Raw genomic sequence first — 17,427 nt, 5'->3', positions numbered from 1 at the left:
CAGGGTGCCTTGAACAAACGGTTAACCTTAGCATCACTCTGACTTAGCGAGGGGTGAGCAGACTTCTGTTACCACAGGTAAACAGAAGGGTAAGATAAGCCAAAAGCGCCCAGCATTGGGTAAGGGCCTTCTATAATAGGTCACTCTCTAATGCCTGGATCCCTGATGTCACAAACAAACCTGAGGACTTTGAGCCTGTAATACCAAATGTTAAGTACTTAGGATAAAAAATGCCAACAAGAATAAAACCAAAAAGGATAATAATATATGGGGCTGAAGGAAGGAAATGTCCTCCAGGAGCAGCTGAGAAATAAGGTCTGGGGAAATGCAAGAAGTGATCAGAGACAGAACGATTATAATTCTTCAAAAAGAATGTTGCAGACTATTGGAATAAAGGCAGAAGAGGTTAAATGGATGATGTCAAGACCACTAGACCACTACCTTTAGGCACAGAACATTCTACTAAGGTTCCCATTTACATGTAAGGTTAATTTTAATCCCTAGGATTTCAAAATTCTCTCTTTCAGGATCCTGCTCACCCTATCTTCACCATTGCATACCTGAAACTTCGAATCACTTCTCTCTATAAAAGTTTAAGGGCAGAGACCACTGTCATTTGCTTCAACGGCATCAAAGTAGAACATATCTAGAAGCTAATTGCATTTCAACCGAAATATTGATGAAAGCTTATAACAAACTAGTCTCTCTCCAGACCCCTGCTTTTAACCACTGAACACAATGCCTCACTTTTGTTAGAAAGTGGTAATAATTTAGTTCTGGAAAAGTTTTTTTCCTTCTTGGTTGTAAGGAGCCAGAGAGAAAACAATTGAACAGCATTCTCAAGACAACTTCCCTGTCACTAAAACACCAAAAAGGAGGCCAAATGCTCAAAAAGGAGGCTCATGCCTGTAATCCCAACACTTTGGGAGGCCAAAGCAGGCCTGAGGTCAGGAGTTTGAGACCAGTCTGGGCAACCGTCTCTACTAAAACTGCAAAACAATTAGCTGAGTGGCCAGGCACAGTGGCTCATACCTGTAATCCCAGCACTTCGGGAGGCCAAGGCAGGCGTATCATCTGAGGTCAGGAGTTCGAGACCAGCCTGGCTAACATGACGAAACCCCATTTCTACTAAAAATACAAAAAATTAGCCAGGTGTGGTGGCCTGTAATCCCAGCTACTCGGGAGGTTGAGGCAGGAGAATCACTTGAACCCGGGAGGCGGAGGTTGCAGTGAGCCAAGACCACGCCATTGCACTCCAGCTTGGGCAATAAGAGCAAAATTCCACCACAAAAAAAAAAAAAAAAAAAAAATTTGCTGGGTGGTGTGAGCCTGCAGTCCCCAGCTACTTGGGAAGCTGAGGTGGGAGAATCACTTGAACCTGGGAGGCAGAAGTTGCAGTGAGCCAAGATCACACCACTGCACTCTAGCTTGGGTGAAAGAGTGAGACTCCATCTCAAAAATAATAATACTAATAAAATAAAACACCAAAAAGTAGATGAGACATGCACACGAGTGGCCAAAGAGAATCCAAACCTACTCCACTCCATGCTCCAACACATACCTGAGATGCAAAGAGAACTTTGATAGTGTATCGCCCAGCAGCAGGAGGCACATATTTGACTGTAAACGTATCATTGGCATTATGAATAATGTCAAAATCCACGTCTTCCTCATCTTCACTTAACACCCGGGCATCACACTTAATGCCAACGCTGACATCACCTGGAACAGACCAGCTTATTAGCACCAGCTTACAAGAAACAGCATGTCCTGTGCAATCTCTTCCAGCTCAGGTTAACACCCCAAAAAAGCAATTGGGAAGTTTCTAGTAAGAAACCTGAGAAAAAGTAAGGATTTGGGGAAAGAGATGATGGATTAGCAAAGATACCACCAAGGAATGACTCAGAGGCTCAGTAGATGATTACCTATTCAGATGGACTACTTCCTAGTTCAAAGGGAATTGCCCTCAAAACGTTATGATAAGAACTCCCTTCCCCAAGGAGCAATGATCACTGGGTTGAACGAGGCCCTTTCTCACCTTCCCCAGCCTCAGTACAGTCCACTGTGAAGTGTGTAGGTTCATTTGCCTTCAGACCACTTCTCTCCACACCTGGTCCAAACACTTTGACCTTCTGAGGATGGCTACCTTGCCCAATGTTGACCTAGAGAAGACATGGAGAAGGTCATCAAGTTCTCCTCCACTTGGACCCAGTAAAATACTAATAAAAAACATTGTTAGAAATAGTTCTTCTGGGTGGGCTGGAGCACTCTGCCCTTCAGGCCCCTCCATCATTCATTTCCCACCAGGGACAGGTTCCTTTCATATGTCTGCCTTGGCCATCAGGCACGGATCCCAGACCTGGTGTATGACCAAGCGTTTCTATATAACAGCCAGGATTCTGCCTCACAACCTACCCTGAAGGGGCTGTGTGGGATGTTCACGCCTCCCCAGACCACAGGCAATGGTATGCTTGATGGCCTTCACCGGAGTGTATGAGCAAGCATATGTGCCGTCCATCCGGCTCTTCATCTGGATGTCAATAGGTTGGCCTTCCCCATCCTGCAAAAAAGCCAGAGCTAGGACCAGAGGTGGCCCTCACATTGTCTCTATCAAACAGGGCTACTGTGGCCTCCCAAGACAGCCAAGTCACCATTTGCTTATACAACAAAACTTCATGGACCAACTACAACGTGCCATGTTTTCACAACACGATGACAACCTGTGACAAAATATGACATGCATTTATTTTTAGTTATTAAAAGCAAGTGGCCCAAAAACAAAGCTATGGCCACTCAATGCATTATACTTTCAATTCCTGCATTTAAGTCCTTTGGTCAAATTCAATCAGATTAAATAAACATATTTTTTAAATCCTTGTTTACAAACTCCCACCATGGCCTCAGCAGCTTCAGCCACACCAAAAGACATTACAGAATAACCTGAAACAAACAAGCCTCATTTCCACAGAATACGAATCAGAAAGATGATTTTTTTAAAAGCCCAGTACTCTACATGGTAGTCTCACTGAACCCTCACATAACCCCATAAGATAATCTTCTTATCATTTCGAAGGTGCAGATGAGGAAACTGAAGATCAGATGGACTCCACAACTTGCCATTACATAGACAGATCTTGTTACCTGACAATTACCTGCACAGGTGGCCCCCTGAAATTTACCTGAGCAAATATCTTTAAGGGAGCTTTTCCAGCATCCTTAGGATCCACAGTGAACTCGGCCAGGTTGCTGACAATGCACCCAGATTTCTCCAAACCTGGCCCGTATGCTCGAACCTGAAGCAAAGGCAGATAATAAGTCTCTTTCTGTGTAACGCCCCAACTAAACCCTTATACAAAGACAGGTAACCAGGGGATGGGGGAAGAACAAAATGACCTGTGTCTGGTTTTACAGTATCCACATAAGAGGATGGTTATGGAAAGTAAAGTGCTAAAGTAGGTTGTAACTTAAAAATAAATGTCTCTCCCTCATAAGGGAGAAAAACTCTCTAAACAAATCCAACCCACGGCCTGAAGACCCCATGAGGCCCAGGATGGCTTTGAATGTAGCCCAACACAAATTTGTAAACTTTCTTAAAACATTACAAAATTTTTTGCAATTTTGATTTTGTTTTTCTTCATCAGCTATCGTTAGTGTATTTTATGTGTGGCCCAACACAATTCTTCTTCTTCCAATGTGGCCCAGGGAAGGCAAAAGATTGGAAACCCGTTCTAAAACCATGCCCAAACTAACCCATGCTCCCTGCCTTATTCTAAGTTGACCTAGAGAACTTCTAACAACTGGGGCAGAGACCTCCAGTCATGCTCAGTTTCAATGTTACCACTTTGAGGGGACTCAAAATCTTTACCACGGACAAGATTTGCCCTAGAGGGCAAAGGAATAGCATTTGGCCAAAAAGGGTAGCTACCAGCCCAGACTGACATCAGCCTATGGACAGCTGCCCGTATGGGCCAACAGTAGCACACCTGGCATGTGGGGCCAACTCCCTGTCAGCCAGGCTGGCTTAGACTTAATGCTTATCAGCCTGCTAATGGTTTAAGAGGAAACTCTTGCAAACACTGCTCCAACTTAAGAGGCAGGGAACTAGGGAAAAAAACCTCCTTTATCTATGGAGCATCTTGAAATAATAACTACAGAAAATGGCTGTAAGACTGACATATGATCCCTGGAGTTGCAAGAAAAATAACAGCTTATGGAGCTCCCTGCATGGGCCAGGCATGAGCTAAAGGCTGTCTTTATGCATGCCACCTCTTGAATCATCGTAGAAGCAGAGACTACTATCATTCCTGTCTTATAGAGGAAGACATCAAGAGTCAGACAGGTAAGTTACTGCCCAACACTATAGAAGTGCTAAGTGATACTACCAGGATTCAAATGTAGGCCTGGGCTGGGTGTGGTGGCTCATGCCTATAATCCCAGCACTTTGGGAGGCCGAGGCGGGTGGATCACTTGAGGTCAGGAGTTCTAGACCAGCCTAGCCAACATGGTAAAACCCCATCTCTACCAAAACATACAAAGATTAGCCGGCTGTGGTGACGCATGCCTGTAGCTCCAGCTACTTGGGAGTCTAAGGCACGAAAATCGCTTGAACCCAGAAGGCAGAGGTTCCAGTGAGCTGAGATCATGCCACTGTATCCCAGGCTGGGTGACAGAGCAAGACTGTCTCAAAACAAACAAATGCAGGCCTGTTTCCTTCCTAAAATCCAAATGATTCCTCTCTGCCGTCTCTCAACATGCTGCTTAAGGCAACTTCGGGCATGGGGGTGAGGAACCAGGGGCCAGGGACAAGAAGATAGAAGCACAGCAGCTGATTCACCAGATCAGGGTTGTAGTCTCCTGTGGCTGGGTGGATGAAGGCCATGTACGGGCTATCCTTGATGTCTTCGTCGTCACACATGATGTGAACAGCATATTCGCCAGGCTCCTTGGGCCAGTATTTGACGTCACATGATCCATCATTCTGGTCGTCATACTCAATCTTTGCCTGAGAGGGGCCTTCAATGGCAAACCCTAGGTGGTAGAGGTAGAAGGGTCTCCCTGGTTATATGGTGGAAAGCACCTATTCTATGTTATGACAACTCATTCCCGCTGCCTCCCTAAAAGCCAAGTGTTGACCAGAAGATTGAAATCTGTTTGTGTCCCTTTCTCCCAAAACCAAGCTCACTGAGTCTTCAGTAGAGATGGAAGGGGTGGAATATATATATATATAGTATTAAATACATTATATGTATTTTGTCATCATCCAACAGAGGAAGTCCAACCAGCAAACCTTTCTGTTGGAGATGTGGCAACATGTGGCAAAAGCCTTGAACCAACACCCACTCTTAGCACCACCAAATCCACTTCTGGGTTTTTATCTGAAGGCAATTACCAAGGATACACAGTCAGCACTGTTTTCATAGCAAAACCTTGGAAATAACTAGAGAGCCAGACAATGGATACAGCCATACAGTGGAATTCCATGGAAGCCATGGAAAATGAAGGCATACCCTATATTTACACATAAAGATACAAAGACTTGTCCAAGATATTTTCTGTACCAAATCAATATTTGCATGCATATGTACAGAGAAAAAAGTCTAGAAGGATACACGAAAAGGCTTAATATTATCTCTAGACTATGAATAGACAAGACAATTAATATCATCTCTCTAGAAGGGAAAAATAAATGTGATTTCTTGTTTTTCTCTTTTGCTTATTGCTATTACCTAAAACAGGGGTTGCTAAACTACAGTCTGAAGGCCACATCTGGCCCATTGCTTACTTTTGCAAATAAAGTTTTACTGGAACATGGCCACACCCATTTGTTTACGTATTCCTATAGCTGCTTTCAGGCCTACAATGGCAGAGTCAAATAACTGTGACAAAGACCATAGGGCCCACAGGTGGAAAATATTTGCCATCTGGCCCTTTATAGAAGAAGCTGGCTGACTCCTGATATAAAATGATCATATATACATTAGACATGTATTTAAAATATACTTCAGCTGTGCTCCAAAGAAAATATTTATCTTCCAAATCCAAATGTCAGCAAAATTCATTCATTCATTCATCTAAACTATAGGTCAGTCAACACTATTTGCTAAGTGTTTACTACAGTTTCAAGCATTGTTTTAGGCACAATACCCATGTAAGGCTTCTGCCCCCAACTCTCCTGGATGAATGAATGCTGGTATCAGAGGCAACTGCAAATGGAAATGGCAACTCTACAGCAGCACGCAGAGATGGCTTAGGGTGGCTAGGAGGCCAGGAAGCTAAAGGTATTGAGGCTAGGCAAGGCCCCAACATCCAACCTGACACAGCCCAGAAGCCCTGTAATCCTCAGTCCTCCAGAAGATGCCGGTCAGCTGCGTCCACTTACCCAGAGACCCCACTTCAGAGCCAATGGATTCCACCACGAAGTCTGCTGACCGCCCGACAATCCCACCATGGAGCCCAGGGCCCCAAGCACGGACTTTCTGCATACCCGCTTCGGGGCCAACTTGAACTTCAAAGGGGCTACAGGGAAAGGAATAGAAGCATCAAAGAAGAGTAAAGTAAGGCCTCACTATAGCCATAAGCTGCAGTTCCTTTGCACATTCTTTCCACTTGCCTGATCCTTTCACCTGGCATCCCAAACTCCAGCCAACCCTTTCCTCCCACAGGTCCCTCACCCATAGCTATTGTTATGTCAACAATATAATGTAATGTGACTGCTTCTGGGAGCTCAGATGGCCACTAGGTTGACACTCAAGCCACGCTGCTTTGCACCAGCCTCCTGGTCCTTTACCTTTGTGTGCAGGCCTCCCCAGACTATGATTCTGGAAAGTGAGAGAGTCCACACACACTATATCCTGTTTATGCTATAACCAGAAAACTCGGCTGAATGGGCTTTATCTCATACATGAATGAATGTGCTGTAACCTTGGCATGGGAGGCTTAAAAAAAAAGTGTGGTAGGTATTCAGAACCCAATAATGCCCAAATATTTCTCAAGGCTAACTGAATTTATTCAGAGTTTAAAGTTGCACCCCCAGGGGAGCTGGAAAACACAGAACGCAGAGGGGCAAGTGCATTGCCCACAAGGAAAGCTGTAGACTGCGTCCCTTGGCCCCTGAAAGCACTCACGTAGACGGTCTTAATGTAAACCACAGCAGATTTTGCCCCGTGGCATTCATGAACAAAGGAGTTCATTGAAAAAGAGAATCTCAGTGTATATGCGGGCATCTAGACACACAGCCCATTTGCTCTAACTGCTCCTTCTGCCTCCCCTGCCTCCCACCAGCCCCTAACCGCCAGCATTTGATTTAAAGCAAGTCAGCTAAAACCACAGCAACTTTCTGCTGCTTTTGAGAACAGGCCAAATGTCTCGCTGCTCTGAAAAAAAAAAAAAAAAAAAAGTTTTCGACAAAGCAGATCTCTTTCCCTCCTGCAACCCGGGAAGCAACCACCCGTGAGTCTGCCCTGGGCCGAGCACCCTCCAGAGAGGACCCCTCTGCAGCAGGAGCCTCACCTCTTCGGAATGTGGTGTCCCCCCCATGTGATGGCAATGCTGTATCTCCCCGGGGTGCTGGGGTAATACTCAAATGCGTAGACCCCATCCAGAAAGCCTTTCTGCTTCACCAGCTCCTCCAGACCCTCTGTGGGAAGGAAGGAGACAATCTTTCCAACACAATCCTAGGCCCAAAATGAGAATCAAAAGGACAAGAAGAGAGAGGCAGCCACACTGACAAAACATAAACCATACATAAAACCAAGTGGACTGCCCCAGAGTATGGGACCTCTCCCCACCAAGCCTGGGAGATTACTTCAAAGCTAAAAACACAGCCATCTCTGCTTCAAGGTATGAGGAAATGGAGGACTTCCCAGCTAACTGGCTTTAGAAATCTCACTTGGCTACGAGGGGCCCTGAGGTCCTGAACTCCCTGGACCTGTGTAAAGATAAATCCAGTCACATTTCAGTATTTCCCAATAATCATAGCTACCCTTCCCAGTCCCCCACAAACACTGGGGAAGAAGCAAACCTTTAGAAGTATTTGGTATGAGTTTTAAGTTAAGTGTTCCAGCATATCCTTTTCCATCGAAAGCTGGACAACAAAAGCAAGAAAGTCCTTGGATGCTATCTGCAAGAGGACAGGTTTTAGATGCGACGCTGCAAACTCTAAACCCAGCCATCAGGCAGGAACCTGTTTTGTGTTGAGCCCTGAGGTTTGGCCGAGAAAGTTGTTGAGTCAAGCAAGTATCCAAGGTCAGGAGAAAACACACACACACATGCATGCACGCAGGCACACACACACACGCATGCATGCAGGCACACACACACACAGACACAGACACACACAAACACACTCCCCTCCTTGGCTCCTGTTGCGATAATCTGGGAGGGAAGGCAGCCCCCAAGCAGCTTGACTCCAGGTCTGGGCAGTCTAGAACCTTGGCTACCCTCAGGGCACAGCCTGCCCCAAAGCCAGGTGCTGTGAAGTCAAACATTAACTTTCCAGAGCTCAGAATGCTCCTGCCCCAGCCTGTTGGGAACACAGAGGGTAAGAGCAATCCTGATACAGGAAGCTCAAGATTCCACAGGTATGGGAGTAAAACCACTAAAGGCTGCTACACCCAAGACTAGAAGTGCTGAAATGCTTCTCTGTTCCAAGGAAAAAAGTGAAGACACCCGTCCCCACATCTGCTGTCTCCTTCCCCAAAAGAGGGAGAGAGAATGGGTTGCAGGGTTTAACCTGTCCCTCCACAAATGGCATTTATCTACAAAGAAAACTTAATCTTAGGGAATTTTATTCTCCTTCTATAAGCACTGATCATAGTAATTAAGTACTCGACATAATTTCATACTCTATAAAATTTAACCTGTAGTGAGAAAATCACTGGTTTTGGAGACAGTGCTTGAATTCCAGCTCAGATGCTTACAAAAGCTGTATGACCTTGGGCAAGAGCCTTCCTCTCTGAGCCTAGATTTCTAAAATAAAAAATGAGCCACTGGTTTCCAACAGCAGCATTTCCCCAACTCCTTTACCTCACTGCTTTTTCTACTCCCAGAAGTCTTGATGCAATGTAAAGCTGTCAAGCCACCCACTGTCTGCATCCAGGGCAGACATTACTAATCAATCACTGCTGTCTTCCCCAAGGAGCCCAGATAGCCTCAAATCCTTGACATAGCCTTCTGGGATTATTGAGGAAAACCAGCCGTGGGATGAAATCCATATGCCATGACTGCAAAGTTAGTCAAAACCACACCTGAGATAGAGAAACAAAGGAACACTTACTAGGACCCTTCACGGTTACACTGAGCTCCCCACTTCCTGCAGCTTTGGTGTCAACCTTGAAATCTGCAGTCTCCCGGATACGGACGCCTTTGGGTTGCAGGCCTCGGCCACTGGCCCGGCAGGCATTTGGATTGCAGGCTGCAAGCACAGTTTTGACATCAATTCAATCTTTCATTCTTTAGTCCGAGTCGTGAAAGCCAAGGTAACCTGGAGCCACCCGCCAAGAAAATATTTGCTTTGCACAAATAGTATGCAGTAGTTGCCCAAGACCAGGGGTCCCACTCAGGGAGCACACCAGGCTAGCAAATACAGACACAACATAACTTTGTCCAGTCACACCACAGAAGGACTGGAGAAAAGCGACTTTGGCAAAGAAAACAGGAGAGCACAGCAAATCCATGCTGTGCTCCTGGTACCAGCATTAACCTTTCATTTGTGAAAGGGAGTTAAGGCCGAGTACTGGACATTATTCAGACCTCACTGCCATACTCAAGGGCTCAGTAATTGGATAGACTGGGCTTTTTCAAGTCTTCTTGGAAAATGCAGTACTTGAAAATGCCTGTCTGGGTTCCAAAACCTGGGTCAGCCATTTTTAAGTGTCTAAATGTTGTTGTCTTCCACCTGAACAACCAGGCAAAAACAACCAACACAGCTTGGAAAGAGACCAGTTCAGCCCCACCTTGGCTGAGGCAGACCAATCTTTTAGTGCTGTCTGTTACAAGGCCTTCAGAATGTGGGTGGCTATAAAGGCAATAATTAGCAGTAAAAACCACTGCTGATTTCATTTCCGGGTCTAGCTTGAAAACCTGAAGTTGTAAGTCTAAAAGTTAAGGACAAAGATAGCTTCTAATATCCCTTATTGAAATGTCCACAGAACTACTGTTCCATGGTATCTAGAGGTTGATAAAAGATACCTTTATGCCCTAGAATAAATCCTCTGCCCAGCACGGACAACCTTTTCAGTAAATAGAAATGGGAGACTAGTGGGGAAAATGTCGTATTAAGTGGCTTTTCCCTTCAAATTCCTTTCAAATACTGCAAATTTGACAACTCTCTATACAGGAAGGTCACAGACTTCAGAAGATGGGACTCTACTCCACAGACGGAAGGTAATTCCTTCTCTGGTTCATCCTTCCTGCAATGGCCTTAGCTGGCTATTTGGCAAAGAACTGCTTCCCAAAGAGTCATACATATACTCTTGGAGTTAGAGATGATTTTAGATGTTTTATGGATGAACATAAGCTTATGGTGGCACTTTACGGCAAGTGACTTCGGTTTTCCATTGTGAAAGTGATAAAAAAGTTTCTTTTAACATAAAATCATTTACACCATAAACCCAGCACTTGTGGGAGGCTGAGGCGGGGAGATCGCTTGAGTCCAGGGGTTTAAGACCAGTCTGGGCAACATAGTGAGACTCCATCTCCACAAAAAGAGAAAAATTAGGCCAGGCATGGTGGCTCATGCCTGTAAACCCAGCATTTTGGGAAGCCGAGGCAGGTGAATCACTTGACATCAGCAGTTCGAGACCAGCCTGGCCAACATGGTGAAACCCCGTGTCTACTAAAAGTACAAAAAAACTAAGCTGGGCATGGTGGTGTGCACCTGTAGTCCCAGCTACTCAGGTGGCTGAGGCATGAATCACTTGAACCAGGGAAGCAGAAGCTGCAGTGAGCCAAGATTACACCACTGCACTCCAGCCTGGGTGAGAGAGTGAGACTCTGTCTCAAAAAAAAAAGAAAGAAAAGGGGGGGAAAAAAGGTAAAACATTAACCAGGCATGGTGGTGCACATCTACAGTCTTAGCTACTCAGGAGGCTGAGGAGGGAGGATCATTTGAGCCTGGGAGGTCGAGGCTACAGTGAGCCATGATGGTACCACTGCACTCCAGCCCAAAAGACAGAGTGAGACCCTGTATCTTTCCCACTGACCCCCTGCAAATATATATATATATATTTTTTTTTTTACAAATATATATACATTTTACATATATAAAATCATTTAGGTGGGAGAGGGGATGTTAGTAAATTAAAAGAAAAAGGTTATTAATTAAATGCTAAATAGTATAGGATGTACAGGCCAGAAAAGAAAAAGGAAGTCCATGAGTGAGGAAAGGTTGGAAAACAATAGTAGAATTAGGAAATCTATTCAAAATGCTCTCTTATGTAAAAAAGAGCTTTGCTTGGGAATATATTAGAATTTTTTTTTGCCTGTTTTTTCTTTGTAGAGGGAGAAAAGTTGGTCACACCAGAAATAAGTCACAATACAATGACAGGACTTCCTCGGAGGGTTTTAATGTGTCTTAAGAAACATACACACTCATGGAAATTATGAACGTGTGCAACAGTCTCAACATCAAAAGAGTAACTGCTGAGTTCATATAAACATTAAATGGGGCTAGAGTCTGAAGGGCACCACCAGCTCCTCCACTATCTAAAAAAGCCCTAGATGTGTTTAAAGGCAATTAGAGAGTGGGTTTGGGTTCCGGCTGGACAAGCTGTAATAATAACACCTGCACAGGAGTTTCCTAAAATCACACAGAGCACGGGCCCAGCTAACATTCACAAGCAGCACAAAGAACTGGCAAGGAAGTCCCACCCAACCAGCCCTTACCAAGCAAGAGGCCTCTGGCCCAGTGGTCTCAACTAGGAAGCCAACAGCTTCAGGGTCCAGGCTGGCCCAGAGGTAGGATTCGGAAGAGGAAGCCACGTCTGCAGACGCAGATTCGGAGGACAGAACAGGGAAAGGCAAGCGTGGGTTAGAAAAGGTAGTACAGTTGGAAAACAAAACAAAACAAAACAGAAAAAAAGGGGCAACAAAGTCAGAGGGAGAGAGTCTAACATTTGAGAAAAATGCATACCCCCAGCGCCAGAGGGAGTTTAGCAGAGTAGTTAACGGTAAGGCCAACAGAGTCTGAGGTTCTAGCCCTACTGATGCCTTGTAGTACTGACATCTAACATTATCTAAGCCTCAGCATCTCCACCTGCAAGCTAAGGATAATAATAGCACCTGCAACACACAGGCTGATGCAATGATTAGATGCAGTCATGGTAAGTGCCTGGGCCAGTAAAGGCCAAGCAATGGAGGCTGCAGGGCCCATGTTGCTGCTAACTTCGGTTATGATGCCGACTCCTCCCACTGCCTCAGTCCCACCTCCCTCAGTGAGGATAATGACTCTCCCGTACATGTGTTTTGGAGAGAAGTAAATGAGTTAATATAAGTAAAGCACTTAGGTCTCTGCATGGCTCATAGAAGATATTAATATTAATATATTGAGGACAAAGTAAGCCACTTCCTGCTGAAGTAGCCCTGGCAGAAAAGGACAGGCATAAGGTCATTGTTGGGCCCTGTTTTCCTGGCCTCCGTGCCCAGCTGTGCAGTCAGTTTCCACATGAGAAGCCGATGTGGCCAGACACCCAGCACTCACCTTCCCCAACCTGCACAATGAAGGGACTCTTAGGAATAGTGTCCCCAGCAAAGAAGACCTTGACCACGTGGGGGCCGGGCTGCATGGGTTTGTACACACATCGATACACCTGGTTTCCTTTGTCTTCCACGAGCAATTCCACAGTGTTCTTCCCCTGGGGATCTTCCACCTCCACACCAATGTCACCCACACCAGCTCCTATGAGAAAGCAAGCACTCCTTGAGCCCAGGTCACCCTCTCTGAAAGCTCACTGCTGCTGAGTGCAAAATGTAAACAGGACCAGTGTGGTGGTTCACGCTTGTAATCCCAGCACTTCGGGAGGCCAAGGTGGGCGGATCACTTGAGGTCAGGAATTCGAGACCAGCCTGGCCAATATGGTGAAATTCATCTCTACTAAAAAAAAAAACAAAAATTAGCCAGGCATGGTGGCGCACGCCTGTAATCCCAGCTACTTGAGACGCTGATGCGTGAGAATTGCTTGAAACCAGGAGGTGGAGGTTGCACTGAGCTGAGATCATGCCACTGCACTCCAGCCTGGGCAACAGAGCGATTCTCTGTACCCCTCCCCCGCCAAAAAAAAAAAAAGGCAAACAGGAGACAAGCTCTCAGGGAGGTCCACACCAAGATGTTAACTATGTTCTAGGGGTGGAAGGGTTTATGGTTGAATGTTTCCTTTTTCTGCATTTTCTATGTACTACATGGAAAAGAAGCTGACAATTCAAGAAGTATGTCTTATTCAAGTGAAGCTTGAGTATTTTAGAGAAGAAAGGCTGGTTTTGAAAAATCTAATGTAACACATTTGAAAAAACTGTCTTTGTGATTATTTGATTTAAAAGACAAAAGGTCAGGCCTTCAAGTTCCTGAAGATTACATTTCAGCCTTTGGAAGGAAGCCCAAAGGTCAGATCCATGGAGGAAAGGCACCTTACCTGCTGTGTAGATGTCAAAGTAGGTGGGCTTATTGGCGATGTTCCCTCCAGCTTCCAACCCTGGACCTTTTGCAGTGACTTTACTGGCGTCTCCCTGGGCCTTGTCAACATTCACTTCAAATGGGCTCTTGGAGATGTGCTGTCCTGCAAAGAGGACTGTGACCTGTAGGTAACAGATAGGTGAGAAATACATAATCACTTCTCTGTGCGCCCAGCAAGACTGCCATCAAGCCACATACATTCATGATTACCTCTCCTACCCTCCCATGATGGCACACACAAGGTGTCTAAAATGAGGAGCCCTGGAACCAAGTTTAACAGCCTGAATAGGACTCCCACCTGGCCCCTTTAGCCATACAGCTGGGTCTGAGGCATGACACCTTTAGCAAAATAAAAATGCTGACCTTAGATACGCTTAGTCTCTTTAATAGGAAACAAACACATTTCAATCTCTGGACATTGAGTCCTTTCAGGGGGCTGAATGGGCCACTATCCCTCAGAATAAAATGTACAGTTCCAGGATTTCAAATCCACAGCCAAACTGTTTTTTCAAGGGACCAAGATCATTCTTAGACACATGGATTTGGGACAAAGCAGAATGATTTCCATCTAAAACTTGAGTCACTGTTCTCATCTTTGAAATTTTTGGGGAATAATTGGGTTGGGTTTCATATGAACCTATATTGATTGGAATGAATTAATTACATTATAAATGCTCCCTTCAAGAGCATTTACTCCAAATGCATCATATTCTAAGAGTCTAAGAGAACGCTAAGGCCATCGTTCCAGGTGAATTCACTAAAGCCCAAGGTGGTCTATATTCAGTCTATATTCCAAAGTCTGGGCAGGTACATGATGGGATTGGCCTTTATGTGCTGTTGAGGGCTTTCTTCCAATGAAAAGTGTGATCCTGGGTCACCCCACTCTCCTGCAAGACAGGCTCTCTTAGCTCTTGCCCTATAGGCCACCTAGATGTCATCTCAAACAGAACACGAAAGGTTGCCAAGACAAAGAGCCTGAGGCCTCAATCCCTATCATTTCTCCAGGTGATGAGGGGGCCATTTCCCTCTACTATATTCAGCTGAACTACTCCAGCCTCAGCCTTCAATGCTGACAGCCCCTCCAGAGCACCTCCAAGGGGAGTACTTAAGAAAGCATTAAGGACGAAGAGCCAGCAGGGTGCGGTGGCTCATTTCTATAATCCCAGTACTTTGGGAGGCTGAGGCGGGAGGATAGTTTGAGGTCAGGAGTTCAAGAACAGCCTAGGTAACCTGGTGAAAACCCGGTCTTTACTAAAAATGCAAAACTTAGCCGGGAATGGTGGTGGGTACCTATAATCCCATCTACTCGGGAGGCTGAGGTGAGAGGATCGCTTGAGCCAGGAGGCGGGGATTGCAGTGAGCTGAGACCACACCACTGCACTCCAGCCTGGGCGACAGAGCAAGACCCCATCTCCAAAAAAAGAATCAGGGAAAAAGAGCCCATCTATAGTGTAGTCACCACAGCAGCTACACTCCAGACACACAGCTGCAACCATTAGTTACCTAGATGGAGTTGGAAAAACCTTACGACACTGCAAACAACTCATCCTAGCTAGTCGAGGGAATCCTAGCGATTCCAATTTTCTATGAGGAGCATAGATCCTTCTATAATCAGAAAGGAAAATCAGAAATTCACTTAAGAAAAACACTCTTTTTCCTGGGCTATCTTTCTTCTCCAAGTCCCAAAAGCAGCCCAAGCCACGGCCATGCTGCTTCATCTTACTTTGTGCAGCCCAGTGACCTTGGGCAGATACTCCACAGAGTATGTCTTGTTCTTGTCACTGTCAGGGGTCACTTGTGCCTAGGAGGAAAGGTGGGCAACAGTTAGAAAAGGCGCCAGGTGTGAGTAAGGAGCATGCTGTGTCAGCAGGGGTTCTGCAGGAGCTGCCAGGTTGGGAACACTGAAGATGCTGGCGAGCTTCTGTCCCTCTTGCACAACGCCCCAAGAGAGAAGCTGCCAAAAGTCACAGAAACAAAACCACACAGTGCAGAAGCATAACAGAGTCAGGACTCTCCAGTGTCCAGCTCAGGCTGGCACTCTCTAGGTAAGATGGAGTATGAAGCAAGAAACTTAAACCTTTATCCACTCAATAGTTCATCGAAAGCTTATGAAATGCCGGTCCCAGTGTTAGGTACTAAAAATAAAACATGAGCAAGTCAGGCACAATCCCCACCCCAGTGGGAGAAACGGACCATCCAGCGGTAAACTTCAGAATTGCAAATTATGCTAAATGCCAAGAATAAAATAGGTTCTAATAAATGATAGAAAGAACAGCATGTGCAAAGGCTCTGAGGGAGGAACCAAAGAATGGCCAGTGTGGGAAGAGAGCGGGGCAAGACTATCTTATTATTCTGGCCATCAGTATCTAAAACCTCAACTGAGGCTGGGCTCGGTGGCTCACACCTGTAATCCCAGCAGTTTGCAAGGCCAAGGCGGGTGGATCACCTGAGTTCAGGAGTTCGAAACCAGCCCGGCCAATGTGGTGAAACCCTGTCTTTACTAAAAATACAAAAATTAGCCAGGCATGGTGGCAGATTCCGGTACTCCCAGCTACTCAGGATACAAAAATCAGCCAGGCTGAGGCAGGAGAATCACTTGAACCTGGAAGGTGAAGGTTGCTGTGACCCAAGATTGTGCCACTGCACTTCAACCTGGGCAACAAGAGTGAAACTCCGTCTCAATAAATAAATAAATAAAAATAATAAAACCTCAACTGACAAGGCACCTTTGCTAAATACAAAGTATCCTTTATTTCATTAAACACTGTGTCCCTGGCAATCAATTTAAATTCAATTTCAAGGCTCAGCTCTTGGGCAGGTTACTTAACAGCTATAAGCCTCAGTATCCTTCTGGTAAAAAAAAAAAAAAAAAACAACTTTCTGTTGTGAGCTGAAATGAGGAAAATGGAGGCACAGTCCCTGGCCCCATTACAAGCCCCAAAATTTCCATGAGGTGCTAGAAAGGAGAGGCAGCATCCTCCAACATACCTCCTCTTTGTTCCCTTCTGGGTCCTCAACAAACACCATCACGTCTCCTTGCCCGGCGCTGATGGTGTCCACAGTGAATTTGGCTGGCTGCTTCACCATGTTTCCAGTGGGCTCGATTCCTGCCACAGGTTTACACAGATACGTTAGAAGCCGGGCGAGAGTGTGGCATGAGCCATCGCCCACTGCATCTCTTTCAGGGAACTGAGAGATGGGACCCAGCCCTGCAGATCCCACATCGGAAATGGGGACAAACTGCCTTGACAAGAACAATCAGACAGGTTGAAAGCCTTAATTTTGTCCATGTTACTGAAGCAATATCCAATTTTGATATTCAGAGAACCTCAGTCAGGAGTTTATACAAAATTGTGGAAAATAACGTAGTTAGTAAGTAGTAGCAGAGCTTGCCTTGACGGAAGCAACACAGCAGGGAGGAGGGAAGCTTATTTCTCATTAAACAGCATTTATTGCATTGCCTGACATGTTTAAAAATTACATTCAACCATTTTTAAAAATAACCTTTTTATTTTAAGATGATTGAGCAAATTCACTGAGACAGATTTTACCTGTAGGTGTAAGAAACAATGCCCTTGCTGGGCACGGTGGCTCACGCCTGTAATCCCAGCACTTTGGGAGGCTGAGGCAGGTGGATCACCTGGGGTCAGGCATTCAAGACCAGCCTGGCCAACATGGTGAAACCCCGTCTCTACTAAAAATACAGCAATGAGCCAGGCGTGGTGGCGCATGCCTGTAATCCCAGCTATCTGGGAGGCTGA

The 17,427-nt window shown here is 45.5% G+C and overlaps 1 protein-coding gene across 1 annotated transcript in view; it reads right to left on the bottom strand.

Moving 5' to 3' along the window:
- The window catches only part of FLNB (filamin B), a 167,002-nt gene that overhangs the window by 59,325 nt on the left and 90,250 nt on the right, over positions 1 to 17,427 (bottom strand). Inside the window, 13 exon segments of the mRNA XM_010360474.2 lie at positions 1,562 to 1,722; positions 2,039 to 2,162; positions 2,416 to 2,457; positions 2,459 to 2,560; positions 3,180 to 3,293; positions 4,835 to 5,028; positions 6,380 to 6,516; positions 7,510 to 7,636; positions 9,275 to 9,412; positions 12,698 to 12,895; positions 13,626 to 13,788; positions 15,390 to 15,467; positions 16,655 to 16,773. Coding sequence (XP_010358776.1) covers positions 1,562 to 1,722; positions 2,039 to 2,162; positions 2,416 to 2,457; positions 2,459 to 2,560; positions 3,180 to 3,293; positions 4,835 to 5,028; positions 6,380 to 6,516; positions 7,510 to 7,636; positions 9,275 to 9,412; positions 12,698 to 12,895; positions 13,626 to 13,788; positions 15,390 to 15,467; positions 16,655 to 16,773 — 1,697 coding nt within the window.

This window comes from Rhinopithecus roxellana, chromosome 1 (assembly GCF_007565055.1).
Source record: "Rhinopithecus roxellana isolate Shanxi Qingling chromosome 1, ASM756505v1, whole genome shotgun sequence".
NCBI classification, from domain to species: Eukaryota; Metazoa; Chordata; class Mammalia; order Primates; family Cercopithecidae; genus Rhinopithecus; species Rhinopithecus roxellana.
The sequence above is the reverse complement of the archived record's forward strand: the minus strand, read 5'-3'. Positions and strand labels throughout refer to the sequence as shown.